Below are 15,430 nucleotides of genomic sequence, written 5' to 3'. Positions count from 1 at the left end.
TTGGGTTTTTGCTGCAAAATTTGCGAGCTCGACCAAACAGGCCCTTTGCTGCTTGTGCGAGTCTTAGATGCTCCCATGGGGAGCGCAAGCACACTGAGACGGCACAGTCTGTTAGATCAGTAAAACAAACAGGCCGAGTCATGCTCACGTGGAGAATGCGGGCATCGATCCCGCTACCTCTCGCTTGCGCCTACTGCTTCCCACCGAGTGAGCCAAAGTAAGCCCGCATAAGCCAATCACGTTTCTTCCTGTGGCTTACTTTTGACCAATCACGTTTCTTCCTGTGGCTTACTTTTGACCAATCACGTTTCTCCCTGTGGCTTACTTTTGACGAATCACGTTTCTCTTCTGTGGCTTACTTTTGACCAATCGCGTTTCACTCCCATGGCTTACTTTGGACCAATCGCGCGTTCCTCTCCTGAGGCTCACTTTTGACCAATCGCGTTTCTCTCCTGAGGTAAACTTTTTAACCAATCACCGGCAGCTATTATTATCATCTTTGAGTTAGCGATAGGTAAGTCTTGTTTACTTCGTTATTAAATTTCGGTCATTATTTGTTAATATAATGTGTATATGTTTGGAAAATTAAACTTGCCTATATAGCTGTCTAGCATGTATTGGACATGTTTTCTTCTGTGCAGTTTAACACGGTGGTTAAGTTCACGTTAGTTTAACGTTTGCAAATGTCATGACATTCATTAGACATTCGGCTTCATACTCATTAAAGTTTAACTCTCGGTTTTCAGTCCAAAACAATAAGAGATAACTGTGGTTTTATAAATGATATGTAACAATATCCTCATGACAGGAGGATGAAAGATAAACGTTCCTAAAATATCCATTTCATAGCGCAAGGACCCTTTTGGGGTAATATGTCTTTTATGAGCTATGAAAGGATATTATTAGGAAAAAATTGTCATCCTTCTGCCATTGGGTCGTATTGATAAATTATTTAATTGATTAAATAAAAACAGCAAATGCTAGAGTCAAACGAATTATTATTATTTAAATGAATATCAAATATAAAATCAACTTTACTGCAGTAACGTACGTCAGATATGCATAAACACATAAACTACAATACTGTTTGGCCTAAAGGTATCAAACCAACTTTAAATTACTTAGTATTATTCTCTATCATGCACAAGGCTTGTTTTTTAGATTCTTCTAGGCCCCTAGAATGGTGATGTTTACAGCTTTGGAAATAGAAGTAAATTTCAGACTTAATATTTCACTTATGTTGACATATTTTATATACGGTATCCGAGATTCCTTCCCCTTTAGAAAACTCATCAGCAAGCCAGTTTATGGTCATAGCCATATTTATTACCACAGTAATATGGTTTACATGTAGCTTATTAAATTACCATTACACACTTAACGTCAGATTGCTAGAGGTTATAGTCTCTTCCTAATTTTCATTTCAGAAAATGTATGCGTATCCTGTTTTTCAACGGCAATCGGCAACATCAAGCCGACTCCTCATGGCACCATCAGCAGAGGCAAAGCGCCTAGAAAAGCTTGAGTCCGGAAGGGCCAAAAGTAAAGAGGAGGTGCTGGCAGAGGCTAGAGCTTTTGTCAGCACAAATGGTGGAGACCCCAGTGACCAGTTTTTAGTTCTCGCTCACTGCAAACTTCAGTTTGGGAAGTACCAGGGCCAGCGATTTAGATGGCTCCTGGAAAACTCTCTGGGGTATGCAGTGTATTTGGTGCTTAGCAGTTCCAGTGAGAAAGCCCATCCAAACCCGCTGTCAGAAAACAAACAGCTGTACCTGCAGTATACTTCTCTTATAAGAGAGATGGCAGAAGAAGTGGAGAAGTATAAGAGAAAGCAGGAAATGCAAGCAGAAGCCCATGCAACTGGAGACCAAGGCTGCTTGATGGTGGAGTTTGGTGACTTCCAGGGCCGGTCCATGAAGGATGTTTATGAGGACCAGAGCAAGCAGGCCCAAGCCCTCATCAGGTACCTGATAAAGGCAAATCCCAACCCCAACACCAACATGGCCATTTTCAAGACGTATGTCTTGAAAAGACAGGCTTCTGCTGTGGGCACCCGTGTATGCCAGCCTGCACCTCAAGTTGCATCCTCCAGTGCCTCTGCACCTCCACCTGCAACCTCCAGTTCCTCTGTACATCCACGTGCAACCTCCAGTGCCTCTGCACCTCCACCTGCAACCCCCAGTTCTTCTGTACCTCCACCCGCAGCCATCAAAACTGGTGTACACCAGAGCGCCACTGTGAAAGCACTGTTGACGCGTGGCAAACATTTGTCTCCTTCACACCTGGCGAGAAAACTCATGTCACCAGTGAAACACTGTGAGTAGGACTGTGTGAATATTGAATTTTCCTTACAGCAGTTTTACATGTATTTATTTATCATTATGGCAAATTTGTTTTTTGTTTCCAGATCCATTGCTGCAGTCCACTTTACCTCCTCCAGCAGCAGAACCCCCAGTCACACATTTGACCCGAAGGCAGCTTTTCACTACTGGTAAGCACCATCTTACCTACATTTGTCTCATAAGTTTACGGTGAACAACATAACATAATAACATTTTTATTATTATTTGTGCTCCAGGCACTTCCGTTTCCCCTGCTGAAGATGATGATGATGAGGAACTGGTATTTGCTGCATCACAATGTGAAGCACAGCTAAATACAGGTGTGGCATATGACACACATGCAAATATTATAAGAATGTTTTTGTGAAAACGCAAAAGCAGAACATTTTTTTTTTAAATAATCAACATTTTTAACAATTTTTTGTTTACAATACAGAATTATGTCAGATCTTGCCTCAAGCTGGATGTATGCTTTGAGCGCATTTCTTCGAAACCGCAAGGATGTTTAAAGGTGTCAGTGTATTTGGGTTTCCGAACGTACCCGTTGTTAAACAATCACTGCATAACTTCTTCACACCGCTTGCACTTCTCACTCACTCTTTAGCTCCACCTTAGCAGACAGGATGGTTGGGATCATTGTTGTAATTATTAGAGGAACATCTTTTCCTTAATGTGTCTGTGTGCATGCTTCATGTCTGTGGGCATCATTCATTTATACTGAATTCTCCACGCCTCATATCCTTGCTCCATTCTATCTAATTTACACATCAACATTTTATCCCAGCAAGCAAAAACCGAAACCCAATGTAGTCCAGCTATGATTAATCCACTTCTACCCTAAAATAACCTTGAATACATTTTTATGCTGTTCTTGCCTAAATAACTTTGAGATGTATGATATTCCATTATGTAAGCAAAGTCAACAGGTGTTCAAGGTGTTTGCTTTCATTTCTTTTATATTTCTTGTATCATCTATTTGTGTGCTATGGTTAGACATCTGTTAGACTTTCATGAGCAGCCCAAATTCTGCCTTATTTTAGTCAAAATTGCTTGCTGGGATCTTACATTAATAAAGTGTACACTGGGTTCTTTGCTTCTTAACACTAGAACCATTTTCCTCACTGTTATTCCTAAATCTAATCCTAATAATTATTAATACTTGTCCAAAATTCTGCTTCGCAGACTGTTTGTGGGCTGCTTTGTGGTATTTTACTATGAAATGCAACATTCATCCTTATATTGTTTTTGTTTTAATTCACTCAGAGACCTGTTCTGGTCCGTCTCCATCAGCGGAAACAGCAAAAGCACCAGGTCTTCCACATCATCCACCACCAGCTGAGCTTCCAGTTCACTGGAAAGATCATCTTCCACCTTTCCAGCATGAGTGGATACGGAACACACTATTTAAGGCCAACCCGCGAACCGGCAAGCCAGAACTAGTGTCCCAACTGAAGCTTTGGTGGTATCCTCCTCAGGTCCCTTTAATTCACACTCAGCCGCCCGCCTCACCTGACCTCTTCTTCTGTCGGCCCCTTTTCTTATGGATGCCGCTCAAGATGTGGCGATTTCCTCTTGTCTGTGTTCGACCAGACTGTGATAAGCACAAACTAACAGCCGCAGGACTTTACCGTACCGTGCGCAAAGTCTTGGACATCGACGGTTGGTATGATCTTGCCACTGAGTATCTGGAGTGCAAACGCTGCAAAAAGAAATATCCCGCCTGGTCCGAGGACATTTTGGGGCAACTGGATATGGGCCACCGCAGTCAGTTTCCAGCTTTGCTGACATACAGGTAATTCATAATGGCAATCATTCATTATTAGGCACTTTAATTTGTGATTCTTTTTACCAAATAAAGCATTTGCATGATTATACTGTTGTTTTTTAGATACTCATGTGACAACCGGGTGCTGAGGATGATGAGGGAGAGGACACAGGGCAACAGCGTGACACAGCTGTACAAGAAGCTCATGGAACAACACAGTGAGGCATGGACACAGCGTGTCCTTCAGTACCTGACTGCCTGTGAACCATTTACAAGGTCCTTCCTTGTGCAGCCACCTGTGTTTGCCGAGCCTCCCTCTTTACCTGCCCTACCTAAACCTAAGTGGCTGTTAGCCGTGTACGCCAGGGATGTTCTGGGCCGACTGCACGAGGTCAAAGCCAAAATTACATCTGTCTTGGGCTGTGTTCTAAAGATGGACTCCACAAAGAAGGTAACACATCCCTGTTTCCAGAAATTTGCCATATGGAAAAGTGTGTATACATAATAAACAATTAATTATTTTATTTTTTGCAATAGGTCACAAAGAAACTTGCCGGTGCTGCTGCAGGAACAGCTGCCTGGTGCACAAATGTAGGAAACGAACACGGCCAAGTCCTTGTCTCTGTGCTGACAGCCGCAGAGGGACATGGACTGCACCCTATGGCAGCTGGCCTAATGAAACGCTACCGGGAGGCAGGAGAGGCAGCCCCGAAAGTGATGTACGTGGACAGAGATTGCTGCAGTCTTCATGGCAAGTCTCAGGTGAAGGTCATGTTTTCGGAGTGGGATGAGCTTGAAGTGCGCCTTGACATCTGGCATTTCATGCGGCGATTTGCTGCAGGTGTCACGACAGAGGCTCATCCGCTCTACGGGACCTTCATGGCACGTCTGTCCATGTGCATCTTTCAGTGGGATTCAGATGATGTGGCTGCTCTTCACCGTGCAAAGGAGGGTGAGCTGGCAGCAAAGAAGGCCGGCCACATCTCAGGAAAGGCGCTGAGTTCCCGCATTACCCGGAGAGAGTTGGCACTGCACTGCCGGAGGAGGACCAGGGGTGTGGAGGAGACCACCAGATTAATTGGATCTCTGGTTGATCTGTTTGACAGTGCGAGTGGTAAAGACACTCTGGGAGTTCCTCTGCTGGACCATGAACGGATCCAGCAGATATGGAAAGAACAGCGGAAGCACGTACAGTGTATCCAAGACCCAGAGAACTTTCCCCTCTACATGAAGACAGGGACACTGAAGAAAGGCAGTGTGGAGCTGTGCTGCTACAGATGTGCCCGTGGCTCTACCTCTTTGGAGTCATTCCACCTCCACCTAAACCGTTTTATTCCAGGTATTACATACATATGGATGAAAATTTTTTTAAAGTAATGTCACATCAATAAATGTCACACTCTACAGTAATATCACAGTTCTTTTCTGATGTCATAAGCATTGACAAAGCTGTCTTGCCAGTCACTAGTAACTCTGGTTATAATACCAATAATTGTTTATGTAATTACATAGCACCTCATGTGCAGCACATATCTTGTACATGTGTGACACATATAACCATTTTTGTTTATCTGACTTTTAGGAACCAGTGCCAGTGATTCACATTTTCAGGCCTATCTTCTTGAGGGCTTGATGCGCTGGAATGATGACAGGATGGAAGATGCCATAAAAGGAGCGTCCTCCATCCGGACATATGGCAGTGCCATGAAAGAGGCTGTGGACAAGCTTTCCCGAACTGTCTTCGGAAAGCCCTGGGATGAGCGCTATCGCCCTCCTGGAGCATATACAGGCAAGAAATTCAATAATTTGTTCTTTTGTAATATTCTACTAAGTTATCTATTTAGCTTTTAATGTACTAAACTAGACAAATGATTAACAACACTTTTTTATCCTTGTAGGTGAATTGCTAGGAATGGAGTACCTTTACAGCCAGACTGGCAAAACACTTACTCCAGTGCTCCAGAACCCAGAGGAGGAAGACAGGCTGGTGGAGGAAGTTGATGATCAGGACCTGCAAGATGAGGGGTTTGAGGAAGAGATCATGGAGGACATCACAGTTCCAGTGCTGTATGAGGATGACCCTTGCCGTGATCTTGAAAACAGCCCCTCATCTTTGCCTCTGCATCAGTCCCCAGCATCGATGGCTGATGTGTCACTGGCTGAGCCGTCCACATCATCATCTCCTGGTGGAGAACAACAGCATCTTGCCCCTGCCCCTTCAGTACTGTCACAGTCATCTGACACTGGAAGCAGTATTTCCGACGAGGCTCAGGTAAGACACTCTAAGGTCTTTTTTTCAATTGCTAACAAGCATTCCTCCACATACTCTCCCTCTCTGAACCAATCTACTTTCCTTACCAACCTGTCTTCTTTTATCCATATTGCAAAATTGCTAAATAAGTTCCAAGATATCCCCTTCTAATACTGTAAATCATGGTAATGAGACTAGAGCAGAACACCTGGGTTGGCTTTCAAGTAAAACTGCAATTAGCTTAGAATGATTACTATTTTATTTTCTGCTACAATTTTCTATATTTTAAAACAATTACTGAAGAAATGGATTCAATTTGCCATTATTCTTTCGAAAATGTTTATAACAATTTCAAAAGCAGTGTGTTAGCATTTGAGAAATGTAGATAGTATACATAATACATTGTGTTTTGCAAGTGGTAAAGCATAAATGACAGAAGAATTTTGGAAGATGTGGATATTGAATGCATTGAACTGATGGATCATATTAACCTCATTACAGCACAGTGACATTAATGAGAAGTCCAACCCTGTTGGGTTAGTTACTTGTTCCTGCTGTGACAGGTTTCGACTGTGTACAGTTTTTAAATGCCCCCTTAGTATTGAACTTAAACAATGCTTGTTAGCAATTGAAAAAAAAACTCATTTTAATCTCGTTTTACTCCACATAAATTAACATAAATCTGCATTTACTAGGGAGCAGTCATTGGACCCGATGGCATCGCTGGGTGGGACAAGGTCCAGGATTTGGCTGGTTACCTGGTGGGTCTTCGTGAGGCTCCTTACCTTACTGACCAGCAGGTGACAGAGGCCATCCAGCTGTGGACAGCTCTCCTAGATTTCGATAAGCAGCGGATCAACTATCAGCCTCGACATCAGCCTCAGCTGACACAGGGGCGCTATAAGGCACCGAAGCGGTCTGGAGTCACACCAGGTGTGGAGAGTGTGAAACGGTGTCTGATTGGACATCCTGGGGGTCCAGCGCAGTGGCCCGACGCCAACCGCTTGGTTAATACCATTTGTATGAAGTTGTGTGCTTTACACAAGTCGCCAACCAAGAAAGATGGAGTTTGCACCCCCAGGTGGTCTAAAGTTCTTTCAGATTACCACCACATCCGAGAGTTGGTGCTTAACAATCCCACTCTGATGGATGAAACAACGATCCAGCTGTTTGAGATAAACCATAGGACACTCACTCAGTGGTAAGCATGGCACATCATTCGCTTCAAATTAACTGAATACTGACATACATATATATAATAAAAATTAATTTTTTCAGGTTTCGTAAGTGGAAGAATAGACAGGAAATGGGCGTCCTCGGTCAGGGTCTGACTCCATCTAACCCAATTGCTGTGGCTGATACGCACCTGCCTCCACCGAGGGAAAAATTGAATGAAGTGCCATCGACATCAGGCCCAAAACATCAATTTTTCCTTCCACCAAATCGTGAAGGACAGGCTCCTCTTCTGCGACCAGGTCGAAAGCCAGCTGCTGCCACCAGGGAGTTTCCCATTGCATCCGCCCCCACAGCATCAGGAGTTGTGCAGCCCATCGCACCTGCCCCCACAGCATCAGGAGTTATGCAGCACATTTTAGCACCCATCGCACCCGCCCCCACAGCATCAGGAGTTGTGAAGCACATTTTAGCACCGGGGTTGTCGTTTGGCACGGTAGTCTTTAATCCAGACATGACTGTGTCAGTGGTGATTCCACCTTCTGGTGCTTCGACATCCAGTGCAGTCCCAGCTCCGCCTGCTCCGGCGTCTGCTGCACCTGTGTCCCGTTACACGCAAAGGAACAGGCGCCGACGGGCTATGGAGAATGAAAGTGGTGTCCAGAAGAGGAAGTATGTGCGAGGGGTTACTTTTAACACGTGCAGCAAATGTGGGCAGCCCAAAACGAAAGAGTTTGGCCATAGCCGATATGGTAATGCCACATTTTGCTTGCGTGCCTCAAATGGCAAATCTTTAGAGGAATGGTTGGCAGAGCAGCGCCAGCAAGAAACATGTCAAACTCCACCACCTCAATAAATAACATCTTTCCTGTATATATTGTACATATGTGTGCGTGTGTGTGCTGTGATCATTTCAATATTTGTGTGTATTTATTTTAATAAAACATTTTACATCTGAAGTGTCTGTGATCTGATAAATAAATCTGATAAATCATATCAATCAAATCATATCCCACACAAAAACACATCTTTAAAGAAACATTTTTATATAAACATAAAAAACATACAAATTGACCTTACTTACATTACCTTATAAACACGTAATATTCTATAAAAAAAAGAAAAAACACAAAATAATGAATATCAATCAATATAATGATATGTCATAGTAGATAACTAATAGAGGCACAGTTAAATGAACCATGTTTTTTGTGGTAAAAGTGTAGTAACCATGCTTTTTATTAATTTTTATATAAACATAAACAACTAATATTCTTTTAAATAATAATATACACAAAATTATTAATATCAACCAATATAATGATCATAGATAATAGAGGCATAGTTAAATCAACCATATTTTTTGTGGTAAAAGTGTAGTATGGTTTTTATTCCTTTTTATAAAAGCAGGTAATGTTCTTTTAAAAAAAATAATATACACAAAGTAATAAATATAAATCAATATAATGATATGCCATATAGATAACTAAATAGTAGCGTAGTTAAATTAACCATGTTTTTTTTGTGGTAAAAGCGTAGTAACCATGCTTTTTGGTGTATTGTTTACTATTAGCAAAACCATGTTTAATTTGTGGTAACCATGGTTTTACTACAGTACATTTTTTGTAAGAATTTGTTGGATAGTTCGTCACGCAGACCATGGGTTCGAGTCCAGCCCGCGGAGGGTGACTTGTTTCACATATAACTAAAACTACTGTAACATGACATAAAGCACAGGAAAATATCCCGAATATTGTTACAGGCGAAATCTGGTGCCGTGTAACCGCATTTTGCGTCTGTTTTGCTTGCGTGCGGGGGCGCAAAGATTGGGCCCCTTCCTTTGCGCAGCGAGCGCTCTACCATTTGAGCTAATTCCCCTTGCCAGACACGACCGCGGCACTCGACTCGTTGGCCTAGGGGTGTTATTTTCGCTATGGGCGCGTGATGTTCAAATCCCGGACCAGCCCGTTTTCAGATTTGCCACTTGATGCAACAGCACTAGCACAACCCTTGGGCGAACAGCTTGCACCCAAGTGGCCGGTTAGCTCAGTTGGTTAGAGCGTAGTGCTAATAACGCCAAGGTCGCGGGTTCCATCCCCGTACGGGCCATGAGATGTTCTCTGCCGCTTTCTGCTGCTTGTTGTGAATTTTGATGGAATTTCCGTGCAGTAAGCGGGAGATTCGCCGAAATAGCTCAGTTGGGAGAGCGTTAGACTGAAGATCTAAAGGTCCCTGGTTCGATCCCGGGTTTCGGCATTGCAAGTCCCTTTCTGAGAGCTATTTTTCCTATATGGCCCAAGCAGAGTGACCTTTTCTCCGTGACCCAGTGGGCCAGGTTCCCAACATCAAAAGGGTTCCATGGTGTAATGGTTAGCACTCTGGACTCTGAATCCAGCGACCCGAGTTCAAGTCTCGGTGGGACCTGTCGGACTTTTGGGCTTTCCAAGCAAAACCGTGTCAGGCGGGCCAATGTTTGTTCCCCCCAATACGACCCCCCACCATTTTTCAACCAGAGTGCTCACACTGTAAACTAAATATGAGGTAATTTAAGCCACATTAGCACTTCATTCTTTTGACAGTCACATTGGGCCAACAGTATACAAGGTGTCAAATTTCAGTAAATACAAGTACAATTCAACAAAACAAGTTAAGCATGTATTAAACCTTAAAATGAACAAAAAAAATCTACGCTTAGGCCAAAGAACAGGCCACGTCAAATACACGGCTCATGTGTACAGGCCAAAGGAAACACACAGGTCATGTTTACAATCTTAAAGTAAAATGTAATAATAAACTTACCAGAAATGACGGGAAGACAAATGGACGTTAAAAGAAAATGTTTCCCATACTAAATTGCAACTAAACACCCTTGGAATTTAAACATCCAGCTGCTTGTGAATGAATATACGTATGGAAGCATTTCATGTGTGTGCTCAGTTGCCAAACTGAAGAACTGCTGGCTAAGTGTGGAAGTAGCTGCTGGACGTAGTGGAAGCTGCAGCGCTCGGCTCGTTGGTCTAGGGGTATGATTCTCGCTTCGGGTGCGAGAGGTCCTGGGTTCAAATCCCGGACGAGCCCGACTTTCAGTGTTCTTACGCAGCCAGACTCCAGTAGTGACCTGTACAGAATAGGGATGCCTGCGAGCAACCATAGAAGTGCATTTAAACCTATTGATTTTCGACCGGAGTTCGAACGTTGATGTACACTTATTCCGATTTGAGAAGCAACTAAATGATCTCAGAAAGTTAAGCTTGTGCTCGGTCTTGCTTTGCGAATAAAATATACATATGGGATACTTTTGTGTGTATGTTCAGGTGCCATACTGAAGACAGAGGCTAGGACAAGTTGGCAAAATACATGAGCAAGACCTATCAAAGCCCTTTTCTGCATGTGTGAGCCGCAAACGCTACCACAGGGAGTGCACGCCTACTGTGATGGCCCGGTGAGTCGCGTCAAAGAAATGAGCACCAAATCACACTCACGTGAAGAATGCGGGCATCGATCACGCTACCTCTCGCATGCTGAGCTAATTCAACTTAAGGAAGCCAGGTGACTGCTTTGGCTTGTGGAAGCCGGCTGCGTAGTGGTGAAAATACGTATCCCGGAGGTTCTGCTGGAGCGCCTCGGCAGCTTGGCTCGTTGGTCTAGGGGTATGATTCTCGCTTAGGGTGCGAGAGGTCCCGGGTTCAAATCCCGGACGAGCCCTTCTTTAGACTCGTTGCTTAAAGGCAGGACAGAAATGTCCATGACAAACGGCAACGGTAGCCCTCATATCTCTTAACAGTGACAAAAGGCCTACAGGGTGCCACATTTCAAATAATTTCAAAGAAAATGCAACAGAACAAATCACACGCCTAAAATCTTTCATGCACAACATATGACAACCTCAGTTAGAATTTCTTTCAATGTGTTTTTATTTCTCTTTGGCCAGGCAAGACAAGATTGAAATTTCTGTTTGTCCACACGTATTTTTCAAATTGATTTTCAGATGTCTACTTGAGTGGAAAGTATGCATTTTTGACCTTAACCGAAGTTAACTGTGTTCCTGTGTCTCGATTTGTGCAGCTTTGCAAAAGGTTGCGGCTTGCCGGAAAACATGTGCTGACAAAAATGTGTACATTGAATGCATGTTGCCTTGGATGAAAGCTTCTGACAAATGCACAAATATCAACACAACGAAGAGATAGCGTAATAATCACAAGGCTCTGTATCCGCATTGAAGGCCTATCTCTGGGTTTAGGTGGCCTCCCTGATGTACCATTTGTATCTCCATATATCCCTGATGGCCCCAGTCTGGCGATCTGCCTGCCAGCCAGTTCCTCTAGGTGAGGTGTTCCTTGATGGCCCCAGTCTTTGTCTAAGCCAACAAAGATGCACATTGTTTGGTGTAGGCCGCCAGGTTGAACACCCTGGAAGTCCGGTATTCTGTCACATTCTGCTAGCTATCAGATTGTGCTACCTTTGCTTTGGTGTGTCCAGAACCCTGGAAAACAACCACGCTATTTGTACTACTCCCTCCTAGCCAGGAAAGGTGCACCATACTGGCCACTGGGCTTCAGTAGGTACCCTGAGGTGCCTGGAGCTATGAGAAACGCTACCACAGGGAGTGCACGCCTACTGTGATGGCCCGGTGAGTCGTGTCAAAGAAATGAGCACCAAATCACACTCACGTGAAGAATGCGGGCATCGATCACGCTACCTCTCGCATGCTGAGCTAATTCAACTTAAGGAAGCCAGGTGACTGCTTTGGCTTGTGGAAGCCGGCTGCGTAGTGGTGAAAATACGTATCCCGGAGGTTCTGCTGGAGCGCCTCGGCAGCTTGGCTCGTTGGTCTAGGGGTATTATTCTCGCTTAGGGTGCGAGAGGTCCCGGGTTCAAATACCAGACGAGCCCTTCTTTAGACTCGTTGCTTAAAGGCAGGACAGAAATGTCCATGACAAACGGCAACGGTAGCCCTCATATCTCTTAACAGTGACAAAAGGCCTACAGGGTGCAACATTTCAAATAATTTCAAAGAAAATGCAACAGAACAAATCACACGCCTAAAATCTTTCATGCACAACATATGACAACCTCAGTTAGAATTTCTTCAATGTGTTTTTATTTCTCTTTGGCCAGGCAAGACAAGATTGAAATTTCTGTTTGTCCACACGTATTTTTCAAATTGATTTTCAGATGTCTACTTGAGTGGAAAGTATGCATTTTTGACCTTAACCGAAGTTAACTGTGTTCCTGTGTCTCGATTTGTGCAGCTTTGCAAAAGGTTGCGGCTTGCCGGAAAACATGTGCTGACAAAAATGTGTACATTGAATGCATGTTGCCTTGGATGAAAGCTTCTGACAAATGCACAAATATCAACACAACGAAGAGATAGCGTAATAATCACAAGGCTCTGTATCCGCATTGAAGGCCTATCTCTGGGTTTAGGTGGCCTCCCTGATGTACCATTTGTATCTCCATATATCCCTGATGGCCCCAGTCTGGCGATCTGCCTGCCAGCCAGTTCCTCTAGGTGAGGTGTTCCTTGATGGCCCCAGTCTTTGTCTAAGCCAACAAAGATGCACATTGTTTGGTGTAGGCCGCCAGGTTGAACACCCTGGAAGTCCGGTATTCTGTCACATTCTGCTAGCTATCAGATTGTGCTACCTTTGCTTTGGTGTGTCCAGAACCCTGGAAAACAACCACGCTATTTGTACTACTCCCTCCTAGCCAGGAAAGGTGCACCATACTGGCCACTGGGCTTCAGTAGGTACCCTGAGGTGCCTGGAGCTATGAGACTAAAATGTAGCTAGGGATGCATGGTGTCCAATTTGGTGTCAGATGATTAATCAGAACTTTTTCTCAATCTAAAATCAAAACTTGGAAAATGCAACCATTATATGGCTTCTTAGATGTCACTTGATGTGTCAACATGCTTTCATTTGCAAGAGTCTTCTAGGATAGAGTGAATGGTGAGTGATATTCCAGAGCCACTTGGCATTTCTGACACTTCTTCATTAGTGTCATTGGCAATTCTTCACTAATGTCCCCTGCAGCGGTTGATGTGCAACTTTGCCATCATGCAAATCGAAGACATGGCTTTTTGAGTAACTGCCAACTGTGGTGACCGCTGGTTAGGAACGCAAATTTAAGAAAATACATCAACATTTACGCCAAGGTGTGTTGTAAATTTCAAGCATTTAGCATATACTACTATTGACAAGTACTCATTTTGACACTCTCCCACAATGAGAAAACACATTTCAAGAAATTAAATGAAAGGAAAGTGAAAAACATAGCTCATGTGAACAATCTCAAAATGAAATGCAGTAAGAACTAAACATAACCTGTGGACCAATCATTCCAATTTGAATGGCGACTAAATGCTCTCCGGAGGAAAAGTTTGTGCTCCCTGTTGCCTCGTGGCAAAATTTGCATATGGGAGACTGTCCTGTGTATTTCAGTTGCCATGCTGAAAACCGACACTAGGAGAAGTTGGGTTTTTGCTGCAAAATTTGCGAGCTCGACCAAACAGGCCCTTTGCTGCTTGTGCGAGTCTTAGATGCTCCCATGGGGAGCGCAAGCACACTGAGACGGCACAGTCTGTTAGATCAGTAAAACAAACAGGACGAGTCATGCTCACGTGGAGAATGCGGGCATCGATCCCGCTACCTCTCGCATGCTAAGCGAGCGCTCTACCATTTGAGCTAATTCCCCTTGCCAGACACGACCGCGGCACTCGACTCGTTGGCCTAGGGGTGTTATTTTCGCTATGGGCGCGTGATGTTCAAATCCCGGACCAGCCCGTTTTCAGATTTGCCACTTGATGCAACAGCACTAGCACAACCCTTGGCCGAACAGCTTGCACCCAAGTGGCCGGTTAGCTCAGTTGGTTAGAGCGTGGTGCTAATAACGCCAAGGTCGCGGGTTCGATCCCCGTACGGGCCATGAGATGTTCTCTGCCGCTTTCTGCTGCTTGTTGTGAATTTTGATGGAATTTCCGTGCAGTAAGCGGGAGATTGGCCGAAATAGCTCAGTTGGGAGAGCGTTAGACTGAAGATCTAAAGGTCCCTGGTTCGATCCCGGGTTTCGGCATTGCAAGCCCCTTTCTGAGAGCTATTTTTCCTATATGGCCCAAGCAGAGTGACCTTTTCTCCGTGACCCAGTGGGCCAGGTTCCCAACATCAAAAGCGTTCCATGGTGTAATGGTTAGCACTCTGGACTTTGAATCCAGCGACCCGAGTTCAAGTCTCGGTGGGTTGAACACCCTGGAAGTCCGGTATTCTGTCACATTCTGCTAGCTATCAGATTGTGCTACCTTTGCTTTGGTGTGTCCAGAACCCTGGAAAACAACCACGCTATTTGTACTACTCCCTCCTAGCCAGGAAAGGTGCACCATACTGGCCACTGGGCTTCAGTAGGTACCCTGAGGTGCCTGGAGCTATGAGACTAAAATGTAGCTAGGGATGCATGGTGTCCAATTTGGTGTCAGATGATTAATCAGAACTTTTTCTCAATCTAAAATCAAAACTTGGAAAATGCAACCATTATATGGCTTCTTAGATGTCACTTGATGTGTCAACATGCTTTCATTTGCAAGAGTCTTCTAGGATAGAGTGAATGGTGAGTGATATTCCAGAGCCACTTGGCATTTCTGACACTTCTTCATTAGTGTCATTGGCAATTCTTCACTAATGTCCCCTGCAGCGGTTGATGTGCAACTTTGCCATCATGCAAATCGAAGACATGGCTTTTTGAGTAACTGCCCACTGTGGTGACCGCTGGTTAGGAACGCAAATTTAAGAAAATACATCAACATTTACGCCAAGGTGTGTTGTAAATTTCAAGCATTTAGCATATACTACTATTGACAAGTACTCATTTTGACACTCTCCCACAATGAGAAAACACATTTCAAGA

At 44.0% G+C, this 15,430-nt stretch overlaps 1 protein-coding gene and 8 non-coding genes across 9 annotated transcripts; 8 read left to right on the top strand and 1 right to left on the bottom strand.

Moving 5' to 3' along the window:
* Positions 1-1,413: 1,413 nt before the first annotated feature.
* Positions 1,414-8,490, top strand: LOC141358870 (uncharacterized). The gene is made up of 10 exons (XM_073860712.1): positions 1,414-2,316; positions 2,408-2,491; positions 2,579-2,662; positions 3,606-4,134; positions 4,231-4,558; positions 4,645-5,446; positions 5,690-5,896; positions 6,006-6,379; positions 7,054-7,559; positions 7,637-8,490. The coding sequence occupies exons 1-10, from the start codon at positions 1,431-1,433 to the stop codon at positions 8,385-8,387; spliced, it is 4,551 nt and encodes a 1,516-aa protein (XP_073716813.1). The 5' UTR covers positions 1,414-1,430; the 3' UTR covers positions 8,388-8,490.
* A 1,224-nt stretch (positions 8,491-9,714) lies between these two features.
* Positions 9,715-9,787, top strand: trnaf-gaa (transfer RNA phenylalanine (anticodon GAA)). The gene has a single exon. It is a non-coding gene; the product is annotated as a tRNA-Phe (tRNA).
* A 96-nt stretch (positions 9,788-9,883) lies between these two features.
* On the top strand, positions 9,884-9,955 carry trnaq-cug (transfer RNA glutamine (anticodon CUG)). Its single transcript has one exon. It is a non-coding gene; the product is annotated as a tRNA-Gln (tRNA).
* A 582-nt stretch (positions 9,956-10,537) lies between these two features.
* On the top strand, positions 10,538-10,609 carry trnap-cgg (transfer RNA proline (anticodon CGG)). The gene has a single exon. It is a non-coding gene; the product is annotated as a tRNA-Pro (tRNA).
* Positions 10,610-11,164: 555 nt separating this feature from the next.
* Positions 11,165-11,236, top strand: trnap-agg (transfer RNA proline (anticodon AGG)). Its single transcript has one exon. It is a non-coding gene; the product is annotated as a tRNA-Pro (tRNA).
* A 2,918-nt stretch (positions 11,237-14,154) lies between these two features.
* On the bottom strand, positions 14,155-14,227 carry trnaa-agc (transfer RNA alanine (anticodon AGC)). The gene has a single exon. It is a non-coding gene; the product is annotated as a tRNA-Ala (tRNA).
* Positions 14,228-14,384: 157 nt separating this feature from the next.
* Positions 14,385-14,458, top strand: trnai-aau (transfer RNA isoleucine (anticodon AAU)). The gene has a single exon. It is a non-coding gene; the product is annotated as a tRNA-Ile (tRNA).
* A 74-nt stretch (positions 14,459-14,532) lies between these two features.
* trnaf-gaa (transfer RNA phenylalanine (anticodon GAA)) lies at positions 14,533-14,605 on the top strand. The gene has a single exon. It is a non-coding gene; the product is annotated as a tRNA-Phe (tRNA).
* Positions 14,606-14,701: 96 nt separating this feature from the next.
* Positions 14,702-14,773, top strand: trnaq-uug (transfer RNA glutamine (anticodon UUG)). The gene has a single exon. It is a non-coding gene; the product is annotated as a tRNA-Gln (tRNA).
* Positions 14,774-15,430: the final 657 nt, after the last annotated feature.

Source organism: Misgurnus anguillicaudatus, chromosome 22, assembly GCF_027580225.2.
Source record: "Misgurnus anguillicaudatus chromosome 22, ASM2758022v2, whole genome shotgun sequence".
Lineage (NCBI taxonomy): Eukaryota > Metazoa > Chordata > Actinopteri > Cypriniformes > Cobitidae > Misgurnus > Misgurnus anguillicaudatus.
Note: the sequence above shows the minus strand (reverse complement) of the source record. Positions and strands in the feature narration are given on the sequence as shown.

What these genes read in the sequence shown, in the direction of transcription:
- LOC141358870 (XM_073860712.1), top strand. Translation starts at nt 1,431, where the DNA reads ATGTATGCGTATCCTGTTTTTCAACGGCAATCGGCAACATCAAGCCGA. An exon ending in CCAGCTTTGCTGACATACAG is followed by an intron (nt 4,135 to 4,230) that starts GTAATTCATAAT and finishes GTTGTTTTTTAG; the next exon opens with ATACTCATGTGACAACCGGG. An exon ending in CATAGGACACTCACTCAGTG is followed by an intron (nt 7,560 to 7,636) that starts GTAAGCATGGCA and finishes TAATTTTTTCAG; the next exon opens with GTTTCGTAAGTGGAAGAATA.